Source organism: Desmodus rotundus, chromosome 3, assembly GCF_022682495.2.
Source record: "Desmodus rotundus isolate HL8 chromosome 3, HLdesRot8A.1, whole genome shotgun sequence".
NCBI lineage: Eukaryota > Metazoa > Chordata > Mammalia > Chiroptera > Phyllostomidae > Desmodus > Desmodus rotundus.
Genome location: NC_071389.1, coordinates 117918526 through 117946354, shown reverse-complemented (window position 1 = coordinate 117946354; position 27829 = coordinate 117918526). Strand labels below are relative to the sequence as shown.

General features: G+C 42.7%; 1 protein-coding gene and 1 long non-coding RNA gene across 8 annotated transcripts in view; one reads left to right on the top strand and one right to left on the bottom strand.

Moving 5' to 3' along the window:
• Positions 1–26229, bottom strand: part of PLEKHG7 (pleckstrin homology and RhoGEF domain containing G7) — a 58783-nt gene extending 32554 nt beyond the window's left edge. For 4 of the 7 annotated variants that reach the window (XM_045202827.3, XM_045202896.3, XM_045202967.3 and 1 more), the window contains exons 1-5: positions 26092–26229; positions 22183–22904; positions 21627–21649; positions 6919–7046; positions 3947–3987 (exon numbers count right to left, since the gene is read on the bottom strand). In XM_045202827.3, coding sequence (XP_045058762.2) covers positions 3947–3987; positions 6919–7046; positions 21627–21649; positions 22183–22875 — 885 coding nt within the window. In that variant the 5' untranslated portion in view covers positions 22876–22904; positions 26092–26229. Of the gene's footprint in view, positions 1–3946; positions 3988–6918; positions 7047–12901; positions 13144–21626; positions 21650–22182; positions 22905–24998; positions 25087–26091 lie in introns of those variants that run through there. The other 3 variants (XM_053920959.2, XM_045203004.3, XM_024558958.4) reach the window with 3 other exon arrangements.
• LOC128780526 (uncharacterized) lies at positions 902–26098 on the top strand. The gene is made up of 3 exons (XR_008426443.2): positions 902–1182; positions 11836–12001; positions 25825–26098. It is a non-coding gene; the product is annotated as an uncharacterized lncRNA (long non-coding RNA).
• Positions 26230–27829: the final 1600 nt, after the last annotated feature.

The following is a 27829-nucleotide window of genomic DNA, read 5'->3' as shown; positions in this document are numbered from 1 at the left end:
GGATGCTTTAGTTCCACCCCCCGGCTGGCAGATGACTGGGGAAAGCCCAGTGTTGAAGGAACTGCCCAACACGCTAATTCACTGCTACACAATACTAGAATGTGCTAGAAACTAGTTTCCTTGGAATGAAACCACCCACTTATTTTTGTTACCACTTTTTTGTTTAATAGTATTAGTCAAAAATGTCTGATTGTGAAGGTAACGTATGGTTATTGCAGGAAATTTGAGAAACACAGAAAATCAAAGTTACCTGTAATCTTCATTCCCAGATAACCGCTGAAAACCTTTCTGATTGTATTTATAATTTTTTAATGGTGTCAGATTTGCACGTCCTTTACTAACTTGCTTTCTAAACTTAACTTATTGTGACTGTTTTTGACTTGCTCTGTACCCTGTTGCAACATCATGCATTACCCACTTAAAAAGCTCATTGTGCCACCTATACCAGGAAGAAGCGATCAAATAAAATGTAAGGCCTCCTAAAGTAAACTTGGCTTCATTTCAAATGAATGTTTGTCACAAATAATTTTTTTAACCTGTTCTTTTGCCTCAGGGTCAAGATGCTGGCATGGATCTAAGCTGTTTGGTGGGAGTTATTCAACTTTATGTTCATGAGCAAGGGGACACAGGGGTTATCTGCCGCAGGCTGCCCACTGTGTGTCTGAAAGGAGACCCTGAACTCTGTCCAGAATGTGCTGAAGGGCCGTGGCTGGTATTTATGACACTGAAAGAAAGACAAAACCTATTAGAGACTCATTAGCTTCCACAGTAGCAAAGAAACCTTGGAGGGGGTTGGGGACCGCCTACAGCAATTGGGACATATGCCTTTTGTTGATGTTTGAAACCATAGTGACTGCATGCTGTGGAAATAAAAAGTCAGCAGCCTGTTGGAGAATAAAGACACTGAGACAATGGGAGCCACATTAGAGCTGTGGGAAAGTGGGCACCAACCTGCATGGAAGGGCACTCACTGCAGCGTTCCATGGGTCTGACCAAGCTCCTGACCCAAGTGCTTGGTGGATAGACCAGTGAGACGAGGGCAGAAAGTCCTCTCAGGGATCACATTAACCCTTTAGAGTAACAGACCCATTGTTGGAAGCCTGCTTGCTTCCAATGTGGTGACATTGGCAAGGAGAGGCAATGAGAAGGATTTGAAGGAGAGGATATGTAGCATGAAGGAGGGTAAGAACCAAGCTTAATTCTGGGGTCTCAAAGTTTGTAACTAAGAGCTGGGTGGGATGGAAATTTAGAGTAGGCACTGGTGACATGGAACTGGAGCAAAATGAATACATGTGATATGTGAACACGAACATACACACTTTAGAGCGGTTGACAAAGAGATGGCGTTGAGTCTGTGAGGGCAGGCAAGATCCCTGAGAGCTCTGATGAGATAAAGGAGGCAGGAGTGGCCAGCCCCACACTTGGAGGAACGATTCAATGTCAGGGCTTAAACAGACTCAGAGCCAGAGGTCTGGGACTTGTGGGGACCAATCCCTCCTCTTCTGCTTATAAGCTGTGTGAACACAGGCAAGTTATCCAACCTCTCTAAAGCTCAGTTTCTCCATTTGCAAAATGGGGCTCGTAGTGTTACGTGCTTGTTGTGAGAATTAATGCGTTAACATATGTGAATCACAACATACATAAACAGGAACACACATAGACTGAAACAGCACCTGATAACGTGGTAAACGTTACATGTGTTTGCTTTCATTACTAACGTTCATTCGAAAAGAGAGAAGAAAGGTTAGAAAAGGAAAGACGGCATAATAGATTGGGAAAACATATTATAATGTAGCAGTGTGTTTGTTTTATTTATGTGGATTATTATTTATATAGGTACGACTTACATGATAAATAAGGCAAAAAGGATGAAGGAGCAAGTAGACATATGATTTGAAGGAGACCAGAGATTGTGTCCTTACAAAAGCGAGCCTTTGAGATATGAATTTCCCTTTGTTACTGGGGACATTTGCTAAAACACTTTGTCCCTCCACTAAGTATCCTGTCTTTGTGTATGTCGACACTGCCTACCCACCTCCAACATCCTGCAGGCCGTTTATCACAATTTACCCCCTAATTTACATGTCAGTTTGACCTCAGTTACGAGCTGACAATGGGCATCTTGGCCTCTTAGGTATCTAGCCCCGTGTTTGGTACATCCAGTCACGCATCGCGTGGAACAAATTGCTTCTTTATGGGGAAAAGTACATTGATCACAATAACTTGTAATAGCATCCCTTCCTCAGGTAAGTCCCTGCAGCCCTCAGAAACCCCCTGCTCCAGAGGAGCCCCAGGAGAGCTGGTGGGAGACAGCCCTTCTCCGGAGACCCCAGACCTGACAGTAACTGGCCCTGCCTCCATTTACAAGCCCAGGAAAGCTTGTACCATGAGCCTCAGACCTGCCAGGAAACCAGCCAAATCAGGTCCCTAAAGAGGGGCAAAATGAGCATGAATGATGAGAAACAGCCTTGGTGACAATGGTGTTAACATTTTACTAGTAGTTATTGACTTGAAGCTTGTACTGTTAGACTGTCCCTACGGCTCAGTGTTTCTGTTGCCCCCACCCCCAATTCATCTGTTAGAGCCCCAACCCCCACTGTGATGGTATTTGGAGATAGGACCTGGGGAAGCAGCGAGGTTTAGATGACGTCAGGAGGGCTTATGAAGACGCTAATCCCATTTACCAGGTTAGTGGAGAGGAGGAAACAGAGGAGCTCTATCTCCATCAGGTGAGGACACAGTGAGAAGGTAACCATCTACCTGCTAGGAAGAGGGCTCTCACCAGAACCCCTGACCACGTCAGCCCCCGATCTTGGGCTTTCCAGCCTCCAGAACCGTGAGAAATAATCATCAGTTGTTTAAGCCACGCATTCTGTGGTATTTTGTGATAGCAGTCCAAGCTGACAAAGACATTCATACAAATATTTCTGCTTGGAAAAATATTGTGAAAGTCACTCATACAATTGTTTATGAGAACAATTAGTTTTCCAAACTCTAATTACAAATAAAACTACCAATAATATGACCGACATCGATTGAGTGTTTACGATGTGCCAGCTCCGGGGTTAGCTCCACATGCGTTATTTAATTCACTCATCACAAGCACCCTCGACGCTGGCACTATCACCATCCAGATTCTACAGGGAAGGACCTGAGGCTGAGGGCGGTCGATTCATTTGGTCAAGGTCACAGAATAGTAAGTGGAGTCACTGGGATTGGAACCTCAGAGAGCTTTTAATTTAGCTATGGTACTTAAAACTGGTATTGCAACTGGTGGTGTTGGGAGCACAGAGTCAGTCCTTCCTCTTCCTACAAAAGCAGGGGTGAGGAGTCAGGTGGTGGGCAGGAATGCTCCTCCCCTCCAGCCCCAGCGTGCCTGAAGGAAAGCCCGCCCTGTGGCCAACGCTTGTCGCGGGCGATGAAGAATGAGGACCACTAATGTCGATTTATGGCTCTTTCATAATTGATGGTACCGAGAGTGAATTCTTTAAAAAAACCACACAAGGACTAATCCAACTGGTTTTCCCAGAAATAGAAGAGTATTTGTAGAATCTGTTTCTGTAATAGCTCATCAATTTTTCAATGTCCCCAGTACGCACCACACTGACTGCAAACTGGGGCATACACTGTGCAAGCTGATTCATCGAGTGAGCTGCTTCCAAAGCTGCATTGAGTTATAAATTTAGAATTGTAAAGCATCATGATACTAGAATTGCTTTGTTTTTTTTTGCAGAGCTCATTAACCACTGGCAATTAGCACTCCTCTGCTGCACAAAATGGCCTCATTTGGCATGTTCTGCAGCCGCCACTGTGAATGTGATGATATAATTTAAATTTCACGTGCCATCTGCCATCACGCAAAGATGAAGGGGCTCTTCGGCCTTTTCTTACTTTCTTAGCTACAGGAGGCTTAATTAAAACAAAAAAGACAAGGCACAGCACTCACCACTCCTCTCCTGGAGAAAGGCCATCTTGGCTTTTTGGATTCTGGTGGGTGAAATTAAAGAAAATATATTAAGACTTTGAGTAACTGGTGACAGAGCATTGCAATGCTTTAAAAAACCTGCTTTTTCAAATGAGCCAAACATAATTCATCCTGCTTTAACTCTCCTTCTCTGGAGAAGGCATGGAATAAATATTTATTGTTATTCAGGTGAGTGAAAGAAGCAATGTTGCAACCTGAAAGTTGGTATTCTGTTGCTACCTGAAGGTAATATTGTCCTTTTCCTTTATCGCTCAGGGAAAAAAAATCTATGAAATGCAATAAAGATAGTGAATAATTTCTTTAAGACAGAGAGTCGTAGGACTTTGGGGCTGAAAGAACTTCATTTTTACCCTGTTCCACCAGCAATTCTCTCAGCATGTGCCACTCCAATGGCCTCATCAAACTTGAGGCTTGGGACTGCATCGACTTGATAACCCTCAGGTGTGGTTAGCACAGGCTCCCGAAATAGGGGGATCAACACTTCACCAGTCTTTACAATGTGGGTTCATTGTTGCTATTGGCCACCACCCAAGTAGTCCTCGGGTTGTTTGAGTTGAGAACGAAGTCATTGTTCAAAAACACATTCTTTTGATGATAAGGAAGTAAACAGCTGAGATTCTGGACTCCTGATTTTTATGTCATTGCATCAATTTGTAATGTTACCCAGAAAAGGCTGGGAAGCGTCTTTCAGGTTTAGGTAAGGTGTTCTGTTGACTCAGTATAAAAAATAGATATCTTATAGGTTTATATCTCTGTTCAACTCATCAGGGGAGTCTGTACAATACTTTAATCAGATGGAGGCAATTACCGAGCACCATTTACTACCAAGGGTGTGCTCGAGGACTTTTCCTACTGGAACCCTGGAAGGCACCTGCCCAACTGGTTATCTTGCTCATTCTGGCCACCTTGTTAATCTTTTAAAAGGGGAGGGTGGGTGGAATCTCCTTTAGGGACAAATCGGCTTCACCACTCTTAGCCTTCAAATGCCTGGTGGTCCAACTTGAACTGCCATAATTGGGGGGTTTTCTAGTCTTAACAGATTTCTCTCCTCTGCTTTTCTGGCCCTGGGGGGTAATTTTAGGGCCTTGGGAAAGCTTCACAGATATTCAGAAACATCTGTGAATATTCAGAAGATTGAAATGGGTCTTTATTGCATCCACGATCTTTTATTATCTGTGTTAAGTATTCAGTTTTGCTGACTGGGAATCTCTAACTCAACATTACGTGTAGGTGACTCACAGGCGGAGCAGAGCTTGAGTGGCACTGCATTGGACCGTGAGTTGGGGACATGAGCGCTCTATCCCAAACTCCTTGAGAAGAGGGAGGGCAGGGAGGGATTTGGTGGAGAATGCTGCCTAACTTTACTATGTGGTTTCTGCTGTGATGCTAGGTGAGCAACAAGGAACAATGAGTTGATTTAGAAGTATCACGTAGAAGTTATGACCTGTTTCTGGCGCAGTGGTTTTCAAACTTTAGTTGGCATCAGAAGCACCCAGAGGGCTTATTAAAAAACAGATTCTGGGGGCCCTACCCCCAGAATTTCTAATTCAAAAGGTCTGGAGGAGGGCCCCAGAATCTGCATTTCTGGCAATTTCCTAGGTAATGCTGAAGCTGCTCATCTGGGACCTACCTTCAGGCAGCACTGCTTTCATTTTAAAGCAGTTTAAAGCATTTAAAGTTAACCAGTTTAGAGAACCAGTAAAGAGAACCAGTTTAAAGCATTTGCAAAGTATAATGGAACAAGTACTCATTTCTGTTAAAGTTATGCTGTTTAGAGCTAGCTCTAATTTCTAGGGGCCAGTCCTTTAGATCACTTAATCCTTGGTTTGTTCATTTGGGTGATTGCATCGTATGAGAGAGTAGATGTTCATTTGGATGGTTGTGTGATGTAAGACAGTAGATGAGAAAGGGGTCTATAAAGAGTGAAGAACTATGCAAATGTTAGGTATGATGTATTTACTGGTGGCTTCCGGCTTCTGGGTTCTATATCGTGGGTGGTTGCTGCAGGCTGGTGGAGGGTGCACAGGACAGGCAGGCAGGAGCCTAGATTCCATGCCTCTGACACAGACCAGCTGACACCATGGCTGGGTCGCTTCTCCTATCTGGGTCTCACTTTGCACACAGGTGAATGAGGAACGAGCTGCGTGGTTTTCCAACGGAGTTGCCCAATGTCCTGGGCTACTGAGGGTGCCTTGGAGTGAGGCTTTGGGACCCACCCCATTTTCAAGCATTGTAAATCTGCCTGGATCCGCTTTATATGCTGGATTTTTAAGTGAGGATTCTTATGTCAAAAGGGCCTTGTTAAGAACAAACCCAGGTTAACAACTACCAAGATGGATAATTTTTGTCTCCTTTTAACTCTCAAAGGCTACCCTCAGAATCATGGGGAACTGTTCTTCTCTTTCCCAACTAAGTTCAAAGTGCAGGAGATTTACCCTTAAGGCCGCCTCTCTCTCATCTTCTCTAACAGTAATCCGCTATCACCAGGACCTCTGTCTCCACAGGGCACCACGCTGGCTGGAAGGTACCAGAGTCAGGCTGAGAACCAGGAGCAGGGTAGGGTGTGGTAGTACAGCAATGATGGGCAAGCTGCCCACCAGCCCAGAGAAAGCATTCCGTTCCCTGATGGTGACTGTCACCAGTAAGTAGGCCTGTTGCAGGTCCTGGTCCTGGGGCACATCATTTGACAAAGAGGACCTTTTGAGAGAAGGCCCATACCTAATCCATCTCTGTAAGTGGAATAGCCAGTACCAGAGTGATACTCTCCTGGTTCCAGTCATTCATGGCTGATGCCTGGCCTAATTTGGTAAGAGATCTGTTTCAACTTAGTGCCCATGTTGTACTGGCCATTAAGTGTTTTGAAAATGCTCCCTGCTTTTTACAATATCGTTCCCATAGCAGCCGTGTAATGTAAGTATGCTGAATGATGGCACCTGAATTCAGCAGCAGAAGTGGGTGGCACAGGTAATGGGCAGCTCCATCGGACACCAGAAGGTCCCCAGGGAACACCTCAAGTCCAGGCAAGTTAAGCACCACAGAACTCCGCCTGTGCTCATAGAACCTGCACTCAGAAGGCAGAAGGAGAGAGCTTAGAGCCAGAGCCGGCACACAGACGGGTCATCATTCCGACCACCTCTGTGCATTCGGGAGGGACTGCTACAAGCCTGATCAATGCCTGCTTTTTTTAGGAAGGATTTGGAGGCCACCTCAGGCTCCAGGTACAGGAGGGCCTGATGACACATACCACCCCCACCTTTTTTGAGATTCATTGACCATTTATGGTCTGACTAATGCAAAGCAGAACAGCTCTCTCAAAAGTGTCAGCACAAACATACCCAACATGTTCTGATTCAGAAGGACACGAGGAGAAAGCCCTCACACACAAGCGTCTTTGCATATTATTCACAGGGCCTCGGAGAGAGCAGACTGCATGGCATGGCTGCCAGTATCTCTAGGGATCCAAGGCTGGTTGTTTCAAGTCAGTTTTTTTTCCCAGAGAAAAATGAGAATTGTGATTGGTAAAACTTAGCAAACAGGCCTATTCACCGTCTCCTTTTCTCTACCCCATTTCATGAAACCTCCTGTCTGTTGGATAGTCACAGAATAAATGGCTGACATACCAGACACAGTGGGAGGCAGCTCCAAAGCCACTGGCATGTGCTCAGTGATCTCTAAGAAGCAAAGGGGTGAGGGATCTGCCCCCTGGGAACCTGCCTGATAGCATTGAATTGCAGGGATTTTCATAGCTTCCTCATCAGAGCTGCTCCAATATTCCTTTGGTCTATTCTGAGGGATGAGAGATGCAATTCCTCGTACTTATTGACCAATGTAATCTCTACATTCTCTTTTTTCATCAACAAATAGCTTAGTATATAGGTTACTTTTTACACAGAGGAATTTTGTCTCAATTTACCAACAAAAGCATAGCCATGGAATTGCCTTGGAAGTTGAGTCTGGGTGTGTTATACTTTGCACACTGCGATTCAGTCCATTACCCTCTCCCCACAAAGCGGCCATAGCTGGAGCCCGTTCATCTCCCCAGCACAGCCACTGCCACTTTCCCACCAGCCTGCTGCTTAAGTCCTTCAGGCTTTGTAGCCAGGCTCCATTCTTCTGACCTTCTGCACGAGTGACGGGCTTTCTGCCTGCTCTCTCATCTCCTGCCTCGCAATCATGCATTCTCGGATCTCATGCCCCCTTTCTCGCCAATGTGTCTGATGCTGGCATCCTGGTTATGCCCTGCCAGGCCTATCATGCTGTTGACCAAAGCCTGGTATTAAAATACCTTGTGGAACTTATTATAATACCTACCCCTAAGTCCCTCCTGCGAGATTCTGATCCAGGCGGTCTGAGGGAGGGCCTCTGAATCTGTAGTTTTCCCAGCTCCCTAGATCATCACCAGAGTTGGAGAACAACGGATTTTGAGGCTACAAGTACATTGATGTAGAGTTTTCTTACCTCTAGATATTAACAACTATTTAAAATTTTCAGTCTTTTGTTGAAAACATTTCTGGATCATTTTACTTATGAATAGCAGAACAAATAGCTTAGGAATTTCTATTAATGAATATAGCTTATGTACCATAAACTCCTCCAAAATATATGAAATAAGGCTGTCTCTGACTTTGCAGATAGATGCTGTATGCATAAAAGAAAGTTAATTTTTAGTAATAAAAGGCTGCTTCCTCCAAGAAGTCTCCCCTGATTGATCAAAGAATTACTTTCTCATATTTGTGCACTGCTCTTCATCCTCACTAGTTCAGGCCCTTAGCATCTTCAACCTTCATTAATACAGTTGCCTCTTAACTTATATCTTCACCTTTAGTTTTATCTTCTTGATTCCATCCTGAACCCAGTCACTAGGTAGGAGTTATTCAAAGTGCAAGTCTGACTTCATCCCTCCTGGCCTCAGACACTTCAATGGCTCCTCATTCTGTACCAGATAAATACCTTTTTAAAGCACAAACCTTCTATGATCTGGCCCCTGGTATTCCTTACTTTGTAATTTATTCTCTGGAAATAGGGAATGGATTATAAGACCAGCACAAAAGGTTTCACGTTTCAGTGCCTTAGCTGGGAGTGTTTGGCCCTCACTTGGACCTCTCCAAAACTTTCTAACCCCTATTCGTTCCAAAAGATCTAGAGCCATGGATTATGTGAGTAACTTAAAAGGAAAATACTTATAAAATTGCTTGGATTTATTCAATTAGCTGTATTTCCTGGGGTTTTAAAGTCTGTTTTGACTGCCTTTTCTTGCTCATTTCTCTAGTCCTCTCTTTTTATAATTAGAAAACTTTAGGTTAATTTTGCAGACATTGCTAGCTGCCAAACCAATGTGCATGTTCTCCATTTTTCTTACTGTCAAAACCCTGCTTTCCTCGGAATGAGTGGCATGAGCTGAGATAGTGCAGTGATTTGCCCTGACTCCCTTGAAGCTAGCAGAGGCCCTGTGACCCAAATACGGCCAATGAGATTTAAATAAAAATTGCAGGATGTGGATTCTGGGAAATCTTTTCAAAGTGGAAAGTGTTCCTTAACTTTTCCTTTTACCTTTTGCCCTTTGCCCTTACTATTGCCTTGACTATGGCTTGACGCCTGAAATTATACCAGTAATCTTGCAAAGATAACAGCAGAACAGGAAAACAGAAGGGCCCGGGGAGGTTGCTGACATCTGCCTTGGCCTAGGCTTTGATTATGTACCAGAGAAATGCTTTTTTTTTTTTTTTTTTTTGCTTAGATTGTTCTAGTTGGGTTCTGTTACATGCAGACAAATGTCATCCTAACCGTCACAAATTGTCCCATCCTGGGCTTCCTTCTCCAGAGAATAAGGTCACCTTTTGGCATTCCGTACTCCTGTGGTTGTTTTGGCCACTTATTTAGGATGAGGTTTCATAAGAACATTAGAATTATAACTCACCTTCTTAGAACTCTCCCCATTTTGCTATTTGCCAACCCAATATCCACGGTGGTTGAATTTGGTGGGAGTTGAAAAAGTTACAGTAATTTGAGTGGGAAATATAATTCTAGCTTCATTGTCTTGGATACAGTACTTTGGAACTGATACATTATTCATTACCAGTACACAAATCCAGCCAGGAATTTTCACAGTGCTATTCAAAAGGTATTATATAACATAAAATGCTGAGAACCCACAAGAAAAAAGTTCCCTGGAAAAAAGATTAGAAGCTTTCCGGTAAACCTCATACTTTTCTTGATAAAGACCCTAGAAACATACAATGAGATTTGGTATTTATGGGGACAGAGGAGATTGTAAAAGTTACAATAATTTGAATGAGAAATGTAACCTCGCTGAACTTTGGGGGGAAAGTTAACTCTTTTGAGCTTTAACTCTAGATGCTACACAATCTGGTAAGTACAATGAGTTTTGTAGCTTCCTACGACTCTATAAGCAATCTCTGGAGACCTCAGAGAGAACATAACTACCAGTGGAGTGGGAGGGTCAGTGTTCCCCCACCACCTCTAGTCTGACTTATGTGTTCTCTTCCATGCTTCTATCGTTCTCTGGAGTGATGGTTAAGAAGGAGGACTCCATTGCCTGGATTTTAAACCTTAGCTGAGTGACCTCGACTGAGCAAGTTAATAGCTTCTCTGGCCCTGACTTTGCCGTTGGTGAAATGTGGACGATGATCATACCTACTTATTGTGTGCGGGTGGACACAGGCAAGCAATGTGAAGCACTCAGATCAGTGTCCGGAACTTAGTAGTCTGTTAATAAATGCTATGATGCTGATACCGAATATATTATGATATAATATTCTATTTACATGTCTGTTTACTCCACTGGACTGCCAGCTCCTTCAGTGCAGGAAACACACTTGTTATCATTTATGTTGTGGCTGCTCATTTAGTGCTCAATCCATTGTGTTAGATAAACACCAATGAATGAAATACTCCTCTACTGTTATCCCCGCTCCTGGAAAGTGTCTTCCTTTATTAGGTAGTTCTGCATAATCATGTCTTTTCTCCCCTCTTACCCTAAACTTCTAGATTCTGGTCTAAATCCCTGTGTTTAGTAAGAGCTCAATAAACATTTGTTGTGTAAATCAGGGGTCCCCATCTTCCAGTCTGTGGACCGGTACCAGTCCTGGCCTGTTAGGAACAAGGCTGTACAGCAAGAGGTGAGCTCGAATGCACGGTGCTTGAATCATCCCTGAACCATCCCGCGCCCACCCCTGTCAGTGGAAAAATTGTCTTCCACGAAAGCGGTCCCTGGTGCCAAAAAGTTTGGGGGCTGCTGGTGCAGATGGAACCATGACCAGATCGGCATCGCCCAGGTCATCACTGCCCTTTCCTCACACGGTCTCCTGCGGAACTCGCACTCCAGTGACAGCCAGCCACTGCCTATCCTTTAACTTACCCTGCACTTCATGGCTCCACACCTTGGCTCAGGTAGCTCCCATCTGCCTGCCTAGCTCTACTTTCTCCAGTTGCCTGGCAAACTCGTACTCATCTCCGAATTCCAGCTTGGACTCCCTTTCTCCAGGAGTGTTTTCCTGATGTGCTCATGAAGAGCCAACTCTCTTTCCCTGCCTCCCGTCCCCCAACTTTGTGTTTTTATAATGATTTTATTGAAGGCCCATGCTGTGTCTTAAATATCCTATAACCTAAGCATTAACATAGAACTTGACATAGAACAGGTATGTAAATAAGCTTGTTGAGTACATAGGTATATTGACATATGGAATGATATACACACATTTCTCAAATGAATTTGCTCTTCCATTTTGGAACATGAGTAAATAATCATACACATATACAAGAACAAGATGCAATTTGAGTCCTCCATTAAAATTGGGTAAATCACCCCTATCCATTTCTCCCTTGACTAGGGTAACTTCTGACATAAGGAGTCCATTTGTGAGCACAGAGGCCAGGTTTTGGAGTTCAATTTGCACATATGGAGCAGAGATAAGACAACTGGCTTACACAGGGCTCGGGCTGTGACCTCGGCTTTGTTGCTTTGTGTTCAAAACCCAGGATGCTCATTCTGAAAAGGTGGGTGTGTCTCTGGAAGGGCATAGCAGAATCTCTGTGGACATGACATTTTTATGTTCATCACAAGAGGGCATGGGTTAATAAAAATATTGAAATTACCATTTCAACCATGTGGAGACCTGGGGAAACAATAAGGAAGAGCATCTGCACATAGTAACATGAAGAGACAGGAACTGATGCAGAAAACCTGCCCCTGTATTACCTGGGCCTGGCAGTGGTCTAGATTTCTGGGACCTCAGGAAAAGGACCCTACGTCCCTGTCAGCTGGGGTTGCTCAGGTAGATAGATTAATGATATTACTGTAGATAATTGCAGTGTATTCAGAATGACTTTGAATTTAGGTTTCCAGAAGAGAGAGGTGTTGGTGATTCCAAATTGGTATCTTATTTTTGCTATTCCAAATATTAAAATTGCTTCTTATAAAAAATGACATGCATGCAGTATCATCATGTCCAGTTCTAAGCTGAATATCCACTGGAAGCGATCATTGCAATAAATTCAGAATTTTTATCTATCTCTTTCAAGCAAAGTGGTGTGTGCATGAGGTAAGGTGGGAAAGGAATTCTTTGAGAACCTAATTTCCTCAGAGGGATATTAAGCTAGGAAATGAACTAATAATAAATGCAAAATATCTGGGGTGGGGCTGGCAACCCACTGTCGCTGTGTAAGTGCCGTACAGCTTCACGCTGGCCTTTGTTTGGGAAAGCACAACTAAACAAACATCCTTGAGAAATGCTTTTTTCTTTTTGGCTTGGTGCTGTTTGGCTATTCTGGTTCTTTGCTTTAGTAGAAAACTCTAGACCCAGGAGCCTGACCCAGACTTCACAGCCTATGGGCTTGTCAGCCACCTCCCCCAACCCCTGCATTCAGAAACCCCAACACGGCCACACTTTCACTGACCCTGAGTTGCGTGTCCCCAGGCTGGTCAGGTCCGAAGGGACTAGTCCCATGGTTGTTGGAATAATCTTGTCTCCCTTCTGGTACGTCTCCTTATTCTGTCCTTTGCAGAAGATCTGAAGGTCCATGGTGTGGGCTGGGATGGCAGCAATTCAGAGAATTCAGAGAATTCTCTCCCACTGCTGAGCAGGCCGCACACCCATGAGTCAACACTCAACAATGAGCCTGCTCTTGCGTGCCGGTGCCAGGAAAGTTTCTGGAGGAAATGTGTCCCCAGTGGACCTCCAGTGCATAGGCTCTGAATAGATTGGTCTTGGTGAATATAATTCTAATTTAAATTCAACTGGTATTACTGAGCACCCACTTTCACTAGACACCCTGGTAACTGGCTTACATGCACTATAACCATGTTCACAGGCACCCTATGAAATGGAAATTACTGTCCTTACTATAGAGGTGAGGAAACTGAGGCTTAAAGAGAGAGTTAAGAAATCCACCTAAGGTCATGCTGTTAATAAAAGAGCCAGAATTCAAAATTCATACACACAAATCTAACTCCTAAAAGACTTGTAACTGGAAAAAGAGGAAAAGATACTGAATATGTTATGATATAATATTCTATCTACATGTCTGTTCACTCCACTGGACTGCCAGCTCCTTCAGTGCGAGAAATACATTTTGTTATGTTGGTGGCTGCTCATTTGGTGCTCAATCCACGGTTTTAGGTAAACACCAATAAGTGAAATAGTCCTCTACTATTGTCCTTCCTCATGGAAAATGTCTTACTTCATAAGGTCATTGTGCAGAATCATGTCTTATCTCCCCTCTTACCCTAAACTTTTAGCTTCTGGTCTAAATCCCTGTGTTAAGTAAGAGCTCAGTAAACATTTGTTGTGTAAATGGAACCATGACCAGACCTTCATCGCCCAGGGTCATCACTGCCCTTTCCTCACACAAACTCCTGCAGAACGTGCACTCCAGTAACAGCCAGCCACTCCCTATTCTTTAACTTACCCTGCACTTCACGGCTCCACACCTTGGCTCAGGTAGCTCCCATCTGCCTGCCTAGCTCTACTTTCTCCAGTTGCCTGGCAAACTCGTACTCATCTCCGAATTCCAGCTTGGACTCCCTTTCTCCAGGAGTGTTTTCCTGATGTGCTCAAGGAGAGCCAACTCTCTTTCCCTGCCTCCCGTCCCCCAACTTTGTGTTTTTATAATGATTTTATTGAAGGCCCATGCTGTGTCTTAAATATCCTATAACCTAAGCATTAACATAGAACTTGACATAGAGCAGGTATGTAAATAAGCTTGTTGAATATATAGGTATATTGACCTATGGAATGATATATACATATTTCTCAAATGAATTTGCTTTTGCATTTTGGAATATGAATAACTAATCATATGCACAAAGTATTTCTAAAAATTGATATAATTATGGCCCTGGCAGGGTGACTCAGTTGGTTGGAGCATCATCCCATACACCAGAAAGGTTGTGGGTTTGATTCCCAGTCAGGGCACACACCTAGGTTGTAGGTTTGAGGCCCAGTCAGCATCCATACAGGAGGCTGCTAATCAGTGTTTCTCGCTCACATCGATGTGTGTGTGTCTCTCTCTCTGCTCCCACTTCTCTCTCTCTAAAAATCATACATATCTTTGGGTGAGGATTTAAAAATAATTGATATAATGATGGTTACTATATCAGGCAAATGAAGGGTTAGAGTGTGTTGCATAGAGGTCGCCCAAAATATGTGTCCACATCCTAACTCTTGGAGTTTGTTAATGTGACCTTTTTTGTAAAAAGGATCTTTGTAGACATAATCTAAGATCTGGGGAGGAGATTTTTCTGGATTACCTTGTCAAGCCCTAAATCCAATGATATGTGCATTTCTCAGACACCTAGAGAAAAGGCGCAGAGAAGACAGCAAGCCGTGTGGAGGTGGAGGCAGAGATAGGGGGATGCAGCCACAGCCAATGACCACCGGGGGGAAGCAGGAGGACAGCTCCACCCCTACCACCTTCAGAGGGAGCATGGTCCCGCCAACACCTTGATTTTAGGCTCTTGACTTCTGGAACAGTAAGAGCATAAATTCCTGTGGTTTTAAGCCACCCCATTGGTGGTAATTTATTATAGCAGCGACAGGAAGAAATACAGGAGGCAACACAGTTGAGTGGCAAGGACATTCGATTTATGATCCCTGATTTTCAACTTTGAACTTCATGCATGACCTTAGCATGTTGCTTCCCTGCACCTCAGTGTCCTCATGTGGAAAACAACTGTGGGGGGACCCTCTTCGTTCCTTCCAATCTGTGAATCAAGGGTGTAGGGACACTGCTCTTATTTCTCACCAGTGGCCAGTGGGTGGGGACAATAATTATGTGGTGACCTTTATCTTGACAGAAATATTTGAAAACAAATAATTAAAGCTTCTCCTTTAAGAATAAGACTAATGCATTTTTTGCCTTTTAAAAAAGAGTCCTTTCAATAGGCTTAAGCCAAGGACTACTGGCCTTTAATTCCCAGGTGCAAATTGTAAGGCAGAACAATAAAAAATGCTAGGGAATATGGGGCCAGCAACTGCCCTGTAGTTATAAGTGTATCTCAATGGGATAAAAATCTTAGTGAAGGCACTACAATTTGGATAAGGCACAGTTTTATTCTTTCCCAAGCTATGAATGTTGCCCAGTGTTTTCTTTCTTTATTTTTTCCTCCTGTCAGGAAGGTTTATCAGGCCCCCTTCTGCAAATGCTATGGTACCTGTCTTTTAGTGAAATTAATGGTAAATGTACCTCTTTCAGCAGGTGTCACTCCAGCAATTGTGTGACTAGAAGAGGTAGGTGTTCTATTTTAAGAATCATAGTGTTTTGCCATATGCAAGAGATACAGCACAATTTGAAATGCTTGCTTTTAACTATGGGTGATTACACGGGAAGAATACATTAAGAATCAGTAACAATCTTTTAAAAAAAAACTCTTTTTAAAATAAACAGTGGAGAAATGACAACTAGGCTGACAATTATGGAGCTGTAGCTCTCATGGTTAAATCTGGGATATATTTTTCCATTATGAGATTCAGAAGGTTGTTGGAAACTTCCCTTTGCATCTCTGACCATAGTTTCCAGTTCAACTTTCCACCAAAGATTACATTTTCTGGAACTCCAACTGAGAAGGAAAAAAAGATGGGGCGCCTCTAGCTCACTGCCCAGGGCCAGGCACAGAGTGGTCACTTCATGGATGTGGAGTAGACAAATGGGTGACACTCCTTGGTGTACTGTTTTTTGGTTATCATATCATATCATATCATCATCATATCATATCATATCAAAAAGCCTTATTAGATGGGGATGTATTGAGTGTGAAGACATACCAGTTTGAACACAGAACAGAAACAATCTCTAGAGTCTCATCAGAGTAGAGAGCACCCCATGTTGTGACTTCTTGGGATCCATAAATAGTATTTATCAAACACACATGTTCAGAGCAGGGTAGTTGCTAGAACCTGTCTAGAACTCGCAGTGTCTTTCTAGGCTAACATCTTTTCCGGACAAGAGTCAAAGTACTGCCCAGATGGATCAAATACTTGTACAAATACCACCAACACAAGGCACGTTCAAGAGATAAACACAAAACAGACTAGGAAGGTGGGGGAGGTTGAAAGGAGATGAATGGAGACAAATAAGTAGCTGGGGGAGAAAGCATACAACACAAAAATGGAACATACCAGGCTTACCCTAATTTAACAAACCAATGACTTCCTATTCTTCTTCCTTAAACATTTACTGACTACATATTCAGTGCCAGGCAGTGTTCTAGACACTGGGATTACAACGATAAAGAAAGCAGTTACAGCCCCTGATTTCCTAGAGCTTGCTTCTAGAGGAGCCGATGCCAGTGATGGAATAACACATGGTTCCTGATGTGGAAGGACACTGTCAGGCCACACCCGCTCTCCAGCCGTGCCCAGGTCAGGAAGGGTCCCCTGACTCCCTCAGGCTGCAGTCTTCCCTTCTGCAGCCTGATTAACCATCTCCCATCTATGTGATCGCAAGGGGAAAAAAGGTGTAACTATGTGAGGTAATTATATTAACTAAACTTATTGTAGTGACCGTTTTGTTTTATATAGATATCAAATCATTATGTTGTGTACCTTGAACTCACACAATGTAATATGTCAATTATATCTCAATAGAAGTGTGTGTGGGAGGGAGAAAGTAATACAGTGAAACATGATTTTATAGAGTGCAGAAATTAAATGAACAAACAACCAGACAAACAAAACAATGGCATGCCATCTATTAGTCTCTAGTTAACTATACCCTCCTAACAGGCTCTTAAGTTCCGGGGGAGCCGGGGCAGAGTCTTCTCTCTCTCTGGTATTTCCCAGAGTCTACAGGCACTGCTTGGTATATGAGTTTTAAAATAAAGTCTGTAGAAGATATAATATTGTATTGAATTTAATTTTCAGGCACATTGAATTAGTTTCCTGTGAACGATGTGCAGTCAGAATATTTTAGAAAGAGAAAATCAATGACTTGCATGTAGGAAGTGCTTATGAGTAAATGAATGGTTTCTTAAAAGATAACACCACCTAATATTTTAGTGATGAGACTTAATCATATCAAAAGCTGTATTAGATGGGTACTGTTTGTATCACCACTTCATGGAGGATGACTTGGAGGTTTCAAATTATTAGAGAACTTGCCCAAGGTCACATTGGCAGAGAAAAGTAGAGACAGGATTCAAACTCAGAGTTAGATTCCAATAGCTCTTAATAGCGTGTTATGCTGCCCACTAAGGGTAACTCCAGCTGGCCTCAGGGGATGTTTTACTGCCATTCAGTGTTTTTGTCTGGTTTCTTCCTGACACTAGACTTTCAAATATGTTGTCACTTAGTTTTCACGCTGTTGCCTCAGTTGCTAGTTTGGATATATTTAGCATTTTTAAAAATTTCATTTTGAACATTGGAAGGGTAGTCTTTGTTCTCATAGGTGTAGTATGTAGGTTTCCCTTCTCAGTTTCAGGACTGACCAGAAAATTATTAAGCGTGACACACAGCCTTCTGTGAATAGAGACTTTAAGGGGGGTCAGCAAAGTCTTCCTAGCCCCCAAACCTCCCCCATTTGTTTCATGATGTTTCTAATCCCACCAACAAAGCTTCATTGTTTGGCTTCAAGTCTTGTTCCCTCAAAATGCAATACACCTGGGATAGACAAGTAATACTCTAAACCAAGAAGTCTACCAGCTGGCCTGTCTTCCTTTTTCCCTCTATCCCTTCCCTCAATGAGTGTTTGTGGAGATAGATGTTTAGCTGGGTACTGAGTATTAGAGGTTTAAGTATAAATAAGTGGCCCCTGGCCTTAGGAAGATCTTGAAGCAGATGAATAAAAAAGAAATGTGACGCAGTATTGTAATGCTATGAGGAGGCATTTATAAGGTCTAGGGAAACCCAAAAAGAAGGAATACACTGCTCTCCTTGGAAAGGTAAGTATAAGTATCTTTTAAGCTTAATGTCCTTCACATTTTAGTAAGAATGGATTGTAAAGATTGTTTTCCAGGAGGGATACTTTGGTGATGGGAGAAGAAAGTTCAGTGAACATGAGTTCACTGAAATATGACAGAGAAAGAGGGGGAATGACAGTGAGAAAAAATTTCACAAAGAAAAAAACTGTAATCAAAGTCATAATACTGAGCTGATTTCAGAACCGAGAGTAGATTGGGTCCTTCTCATTTATGTGAGTCTACTCAATTGTCAGGCTATGTGTTAAAACACTACAGCAAAAAAAAAAAAAAAAAATCAGTATTCCTGAAAAAGTTTTATATCTGAAATTCTACAAGGCAAAAATTTTGTTGTGATTGACTGACAGCCACAGAAGCAAGCTTTTCTGAAAATATTAGAGGTAAGCAAACTTTCTATATAGAACAAGATAGTAAACATTGTAGGCTTTCTGGGCCATACAGTCTCTTTTATTGGGTGGCCATAAAAACAGCCCCAGACAGTATTTAAATGAATGGGTGTGGCTGTATTTCAATGAAACTTTATCTGTAAAAAGAGATAGTGGGCTGAATTTGGGCCATAGGAGATCAGTTCCTAGTCCCTGGTTTATATCATTTAATAGGCATGTTAAAGTCCTAAGTTAAATATGTTTAAGTAAGGTTTTCTGAGGTGAGGCCCCTGGCTCCTGGGCGGACAGCAGGGCCTCAGGCAGAGCTCTGTTCCTGGCACAGCTTAACTAAGCCTGGTGAGCTCTCTGAAGGGAGGAGCCCTTGGAACAAATGGTAACTCTGGGAAAGACTGCAGAGACCTGACAAAGGCGAGAGGGAGGGAGCAAAAGACAGGCAGAGGATCTTTGTGCTATAAATGATTAGCTTCTTACCAAAGATTCATGCTTAAGGTGAACTTTTTGATTAAAAAATGTGTAGATTAAGTGGTCTATGGCTGATGAAAAAATTTCTTCTTCATTAGTAATAATAGATGAATATTTAACATATTATTAATTCATAGATCATAGTTACTTAGTCTTCTATTTATTCATTCAACAAATCTTGCTTTCTACATGCCAAGTATTATATTAAATCCTAGAGAAACAATATTTAGTAATTCAGGGTCATCACTAGACACCAAGATGTCCAAATTACCTCCCTTCTAATTTCTCGTTGTGATTTTCTGTAACCCTTCCACTTTATTGTAGGTGGTTATGACATATGAAACTTCACAGAGCTTTTTAAGGCTTCAAGCCCTTTGCCCAAGCTGTTCCTTTGAATTTACCAAGACTATGTCTGTTATTGACTCACAAAGATTCTGCACATCAATAAAAACTATCTTCATGTCATCTTTTGCAAATGGCTTAATGTGTCCCATCACTTGGCCTTTATGTCTGCTAATTCCAACTTATGGTCAAAGCTGGACACAGACTTCACCTGCTCTGGGAAGCATTCTTTGATCAAAGACTTGCAGATGAGTATCTACCTATCTATCTATCTCTCCAACCTGATGCCTTCTCTAATCAAGTATCTACTCAAAATCTCTACTCACATGTTCCATAGGTCTTCTAACTCAGCATGTCCAGACTTGAAGTCAAGACCTATACCTTATGGTCTACAATTCACAAAGTTTAGATGATTGTAGCTCTTAAATAGGTCTGTGTGACTTCTTTCTAACTCCACTGCCTTCATCAGAGCCTAACCTACCAACTTCTCATACCTGAATGTTCTAATTGTTCTGCTGGAGTCCACTCTCATCTAAATCTCATGCATATCCTATATCCATCTGATCGCATCAATCCACTCCATGGTTTCACACTGCTCTTTGGGTAAGGAACACGTCCCTAAATATTCTGCTAGACTCTGCATGATCGACTAATCAACATCATCAACTTTCTCCCAGACTACTCTCTTTTTCTCTTTCTCTAACACATCCGAAGTGGGTGTCATTTTAGAGTTTTATTCTGGTTTGCATCTGTGGAAGATTTGCGTGAATGGCTCCATCCTTCGGCAACTCTTGTACCCATACTATTTGCCATGTAGCATTTCAATGCTCCCCCACTGTTGTTGACACATAATTTCCTGCCTCTGAGTTCAGCCATGCGACTTGCTTTGGCCAATAGAATTAGGCAGGATATACAGCCCAGGCTCCAAGAGGCCTTGACATTTCTGCCTGCCCTCTTGAACCTCTCCCTTCACCATAAGAAAAAGAAATGTGTCTACGGGAGACCTTTGGTCCCATGAAAAGGATGAGGGACATGCGGAGTGGAACTACCCGGCTGAGCACAGCCTAGATCATCTGACTCTAGGAGGACACATGGATTGATGAGAAACAATAAGTGGTTGTTGTTTTAAGCCACTGAGATTTGAGATGGTTTGTTAGGCAGCAATGGCTAACTGGTACACTAACACAAAAATGTGCACTTTTCTGTGGCTTTGTAAATATCCTCTACCTTTGTTCACATATTTCGGTCAACTGGGGTTCAAATCAACAATGACTGCAGAGATAGACTGATCTTTCCTATTTTGGACACAAACTCTTGCCAGGAGATTGAGGGCCAGTAATAAAACAACGGCTAATTCCTTGAGTATTCCTCCATGACTTTCCAAATGAAATGAGGGCTTTCCCGCCAATCCCACAGATTGGGTGGGTGAAACTGGGCATGGATCATTTCCTAGCAGCCAGGGAAGCTCTTCCTCCCTGGGAGGGAAGACAATTCCATTGTCACAGCCTGAGGACCAGGCTGCAAGTTCAGGGCGGGTTTCTGAGGTGATGCAATCCACCTGTGCTCTGGACAAAGGCACAGTCTGTCATACCTGGCATTTTAAAGGTTGTCCTAGATTTAAATGGCACGTCTTGTTGCTTTTTATCTTTGTCTTTTGAATTTCTCTTTAAAAAGCTCTTTGAATGTTTCTGTCCTTCCCATTTTCTCTACCTGACAAAACCTATTATTAAGTGGATGTTGGTGAAGCCACAGGGCCAATTCATTGACAATTCAAAATGAAACCATGACTGCGTGTGGCTACCATACCCTGCCCCCCAAAGCCACAAACAACACTGTGCTCTTAAAGGAGATTCTTGAAACTAAGGCTGTTACTTATAAATGTGAAGAGTGACCTAGGGGCTGTGAACAAAGTGCCCTGATTAACAAGCATCAGCTTTGCTTCATCAGAACAGAAAAACAGATGTAAAAGTAAACAGTCAACAGATTTCACAACATCGGAGAAAGACAGATCCATACACACCTGGACTGATGTAATTCTTCTCCCTGAAATAAATTTTAAAAATATATGTTTTAGTTTTGCTAACATCCACCCAAAATTCCGAAGCAGACACCTTTAAGCAAGAAATGACTAACTTGACTAGATAAAATGTTTTCAGTTTCTCTTCTTTCGGAGGGAGGGGGAGAAGATTACAAATTTGAATAATTTGCTCTTTCTTTCCATTTAAACTGGCCACACAACGTCATCTTCCAATTGTGTGTACCTGCAAGAGGGCCACCTTTACTACTCAGTGCCCGACAGACCATCTCTTCTAGCCTGACCTTGGTGACCCTTTCTTAAAGTGCTTTCAGGGATATAGATGATGAAAGTGAGCTAGACCTCCATTCTCCTCCCCCAAACTCCTGTACCCCTTTCACTTGAGAGTCAGTGCGTCCACAAGAGTGTGTGTCCCCTCAGCTGTGATTCTTGTGCTGTCCCCGTCACAAACCCCCCTGGCCTTTGGGGTAATGTGGAAACTCCAAGGCCTATTTTGCTTGGTGGCTCACTGAAGGAGAGGTAGGAGGCTTAGAGCTGTTACCTGAGGCCTGGGGGGCTGTGCAGCGGGGCTGGGCGGTGAGTGGCTTCGTCTCCCCAAAAGAGAAGCCTGGGAAAGACCCCCCTCTTGGACAGGCAGAGACACTGGAAGGGCAGCCTCATCAGTGGGCTCTGCGTGGGGCTCAAATGAGTCAGTGGCATCGAGGACCCTTGTGGGATCCAGAGGCAATCTTGAGTGGAGTTTGGGTGATAAGGAGTATGAAGAAATTTTGGGGCTTCCAGGTAGACTCTTGGAAAGGTAACATGGGGAGCCTGCAGGCTCCTTCCAGCCTCCCCAGGTGGGGCCTTCCAAGGCCTCTTGCTGAGGCAGGGAGAACCTTGTTCCACAGTCACTGCCCCTTAACCTTCTCAAAGTGGGAGAGGTGGAAATTCTCCCTGGGGCTTGCCGGTCAAAGTGGAGAAGACTCCCCTGGTTCTCACACTGCTTCTTGGACAGGCTCCTCAGGGGGTGCAGCAGAGAGTCCCCGAGGCTTTGGGGCTGCTCCTCTGGGCGGGGTGACTCTGTCTTCCCCATGCAGCTAAGAGGCTGTGTGGCTGGAAGCTTCCAGGGGACACCGTCAGAGTTGCTATTCTCTGGACCACACTGGGGTTGTTCAGTTTCCGCATCCAGGTGCCACCCTTCCTCTGGGATGTCCTCATCCTTTTCCAGAGGATAATTACAGGCAGGTTGTTGCATCTTTAGTGATAGAGATCAGAGTGTGGAATCTGTCACAAATGAGGGACACAGAGATGAGAAAAAAGGTGTCTGAAATTTCACATGAAACTTATAATTCAGCATAGGAGATAAGGATAGTTCAGTTAACATTAGCAGCATCCTTTATGTTTGAAAGATAACTAACTTAAGTGAGTCCAGCCTTCTCATCTGAATAGCCTGTATGTGGAAATTTGTTTGCTCTTTACCTGATATCTCTTCCAAGTTCAAACTAAAAATCTTTAAAATTTTTAGTGACCTAAGATTCTTCTTAGAAGCCAGATAGCTCATCATCTTTTGATTATCCTCTTTTAATAGAATCAAATATACATTACATGTTAATTACTTTATTTACATATGTACATATGTATGTATGTAAACATACTTTGGTGTATTTCAGGGATGTAAGGATGTAAGAACAAGGGAAATAAGACTCCTTCCCTCAAACTTTAAATTACAGAATGGACATGGTTGCAAAAATATTAATGTAAAATATTTGGCAAAAGACATTCTAGATATCTATCCAAAGTTTGGGAAAATCAACTTGTGAGTCTGAACAGAAAAATCCAGATGTCACCCAATTGCCCTACTATGATTAGGGGCATTTTCTAGGATCACTAATGTAAACTTACCTCCTGGTTAATTAAGCTCTTCCCTTGCTCAAGCAGAGCTGACTCTCCCACTCTGCAGTCTGACTCATGTTGACATGGAAATGACCTATTGTTGTCCCATTATTTTGTAGTTTCCCACATGAAGAAAGTAGTTATGTGTGGGCAGCTCTCTTCCCTTGCCACGGACAATGTGGAAGGTGGTTTCAGACTGTGAATGGCTTGTTTCTGGATGGAGCATTAGCGCTGACCACACATTCTGAGATCTCCAATAACATACCATATTTTGGTGGGTATAATGCACACCGTTTTGCCCAAATTTTTGAGGGAGAAATAAGTACGCATATTATACATGGGTAGTGGTAATTCCATGTCTATATAAAGTGTTTTTAATTCTTTTATTTATGCTTATGCATTAAAAGTGCTCTAGAAAGCAATAGCAATGTCTATGCAAAAATAATACCCTGGAATATGATAACCGGTTTTGTTTCTAAATATAAATAAATAAAAAATTGAATTAAAAAATTTAAAGGAAAGATTTTTTTCCCCTGAAAGTTTGGGCCAAAAAGGTGGGTGTGCATTATACATGGCAAAATATGGTAATTTTAGCAAGTCTATAACTCAACAGCGAAACTCAGCAAGCTGGTGCCCTTTAAGAATGAGCACACTTGGATAGACAAATTTTAAGGATAGCTAATAATTTACTTTTTTAGTGCTATAAAATTTTCATTGCACTAACACCACTTTTTCGTAGAACTTCTTCTATGATGTATTATTTACCTCCTCAACTTGGTAGCAGAGAACACTCAACACCAGTACACCCTCTCTTGATGACCTGGCCTTCTTAAGTTGGTTATCACTCATAGTACTCCCTGCACTACAATGAGTATAATCTACCTTTAATGTAGTTCTATGAGGAATGCAATGCTGGTTACGGTTTTTATAGCATGTGATTACTTACCCCACACTAAATGGCCTCACACTGATATGCTCCCTAATTTTTATTCATTGCTTCTCATTATAGTTCGTGTACTGGACTATGGCAGCTGCTCTCCCCTTCAATGTTTTTCTTCTAATCTGTTTCAAGCATACAGGTTCAAAAACTTTATGTTGAGGAAGTTAGTAAGCTCTTAGATTTACTCTTATCAGCAAAGAGGAGGAGTCAAATGTTATGACATTGTCATGACAATGCTGTGACATTTATCTTGGGGACTTCCCGTTCTCCTATGTTTACTCCCTAGTTCCCATCTGGTTAAAGGCCAAATGAAACTAACAGTTACTGAATTTTGGATTGACAGTTGTTTGAGAAGCCACTTAGATACCAACTAAAATCATTCAGCTCTTATTCGCAAAAGAAATCTGTAATCCTTAATGCTGGTTTTGCTTTAAGATTTTGGGCTGAGGACTCAAGTATACAGAACTTTACATGTAGAATAAAAATGCACAAGGTACCCTTATTTGGGGTGCCTGGGAGAGGGTAATACCAGTTAGGAAACTTACAGTTCGGTGAACTGGTTTCGTTTTTAGATTCATAATTTCTGACTGCTGCTTTCACGGCTGACACCAGCGTTGCTGGAGAAGAATGAAAAAGCCCATTCTGACCCCTGATGAAAACAGATACATTCAATTTCTTTTCAAGGTCTTAACTGGTGGGGACAGTTTCTCATTCTCCCAACAAACAGGTGGCCGAGCTGAGTTACAGGCCCTTTCATACACATACACACCCAGGGATTTTGACAGCTTCTTTATAGCATCATCCAAGTCCTAGGCAGCCACCCCCTTACAGGAATTCAGTCTGTTTACATAGGCACCTGCAGACTAGTTCTATCAAAGTCTTAGTCCTCAGGTTTCCCCTCTGTCCTTGTGCTTTTCTTCTCCTTTGAGGGGTTAGGACACTGCTTTGGGTTTCCTTTCAAGTCATCCTGACTCAAGGCTGTGGCAGCCAGTAGGAGATTATTATGTCCAGTAGAACTTATTTATTGGAACCAAGGCAGTAGTAACTGCTGACATAACTCACCGCAGAACCAGAGAAACTTTAAATACAGCAGGGTTTGGGGAAGCTCTGGACATACTGCTTGCTCTCCCCTCCTCACATCGCTGCCAGCTAGCCTGTGACCGAGGACAAGCCATTCCCCACTGTTCACCTCCAGGCCTCATTGTGAAGAGGAATCCAAATACCTTGCTCACAGGCCTGGTGCAAAGGTTAAAAGACATAATGGTGGAATGTCCTGGGAAGCCCTCCCTAAATGATGACCTCTATGAATATGATTAGGAATCATTAACTGAAGAATTCAGGCTAACTCTTCTCCTTTCCATCCTCTAAAAGGTTAAATCAATAGATGATCATTATAAAGAAAATTCACAAGCCTTCGACCTTCCAAGCTTCAAGAACCCAGCAAACACCACCCACACTGTTGGGAAGCAGCCTCAGTGTCCTGGAAATGAAACTGTACAGATTAACGAGTCACCCATTCTTCTAGACCTGGAGAAGCCAGTAAGACAGAAGCAAGAGAAGCTGGTAGCAGCAGGATCTGAGCAAATGGAAAGTGCAACAGGGAAACCCCCAATGGCAGCTGAAGGTCGCCTCTAATACCTGTGGGTGGTCTGCCTCTGAAGGTGACATTGTCCAGGTGGGTTCTGACAAGGCAGTCAACAGGACCACAAAGCCAGCTGCCAGGCGAGGGCTCGGAAGAACAAGTCCCACACCTGTAACAATGGACCCGCCCCAAACCTGATGCAAGTTGAAATGAGGAACTGGTCTCTCCCCTCCTTAGAGACTTCAGATATTTGTTTATGAAAAGCCCAAAGGGAAGCAAGCTCGGAATCTAAGATCACCTCAGAAAAAGTCAGGTGATTTGTTTCTACTGAACAATGGCTGATCTAGTACAGATGTAATAATGCAAATGCGGCTTTTTTACTTCCCTTCAGTAACAGGCATTGGGAGTTCAGTGAGGCACTTCTAGGTTTCTAGTCTGTTTATTTTCTTAAAGGTTGTGAGAATCATTTCTTCTGACCTTATTTTGCTCACATTTTAAAACATTTTGTGTGGATCTATTTAATTAGTGGACTGTTTGATACGCAGTGAATGACAGAGGAACTAATCATTGTGCTTGGGAACAAATTTGTGAATTAATTTTCACATCATTAAAATGAAATAGAAGGCATTTGTATTTACTGGTGTTCTCATTAGAGCAGTGTCTTGAAGAACCTTTATCTAGTGTCTAGGTGGAGGTATTGCTTACATGCCCTAGAATGCATGCAGTATTAAAAGAATACTTCTACAGACTCTTTACGAAAGCAAACTCAAATGAATTCTTATTCGGTCTGACTTACTGAATTCTCATCACTTAGAATCATGACATACAAGTTGTGAAGGTCATTTTTAGGTCAGTGGTTCTCGAAGTGGGTTCCCCGGACTGGTAGCATCAGCATCACTTGGGAGCTGATTTCAAGGTCCATTCTGGCCCCTCCTCATCTCCTGAATCCGGAACTGCAGGGGTGGGGCCACCAGAAGCCAGTGTTTTCACAAGCCCTCCTGGTGATTCTTACACATATTAAAAATTTGAGAACTGTTGCCTGAGGTAGAAAAAAAAGGTTTAATTTGTAGGTATCAGTCTTGTGATAACCTTTGCATTAGTTTTTAATTCTCTCATATTGGCCTTATTTGAACATTATTTACTCAGAACATTGGAAAATTACTTCACTCCTCCCTTCACACTGTGGTCACCATCACCGCCACCAACCTGAAAAGAGTACCAAGGGCACTTCTCTGTTTTGCCAGTGTGTTGACAACATAGAAGACTCGAAGCTCTTGCCAAGGCTGTCTAGATATAACATTTTCACTTTAGAAAGGAAGAAGTATAAATAAAGTATTTTAGCTTTTGGTTTGTGGGAAAAAGTTCCCCTCATGCATTTGCGATTATAAAACTGTCTCTCCCAGGGGATAATGATAATGGGGTACTTCATTTCCATCCAAAAATTTCCAATCTCTGGTTGTAGCTTAAATAACAAAATCAAGAGTCTACAAAAATGTCACAGAGGATTATAAGGAAAAACATATTGCAACCTGTAAGGAGAAAAGGGACAGAAAGTCCTTGTGGATGGGGAAGGGACACCCTGGACAGTTCCAAGGGTCGCTTCTCCTCTGAGATCCTGGGGCAAACTTAATGAAAGCCAAGGTGGTTCCTGACCGCTCGGTGTGGCACATAACATCCCTCTCCAGTCTGTAGAGGGGGAAGCTTTCCACATGCTCTTTACCTCCTGCCTAGGACACTCGACTTGGAGAAGTTTTGGTTTAGGAAAAGCCAAACCAAACATCTGGGACGTGCACC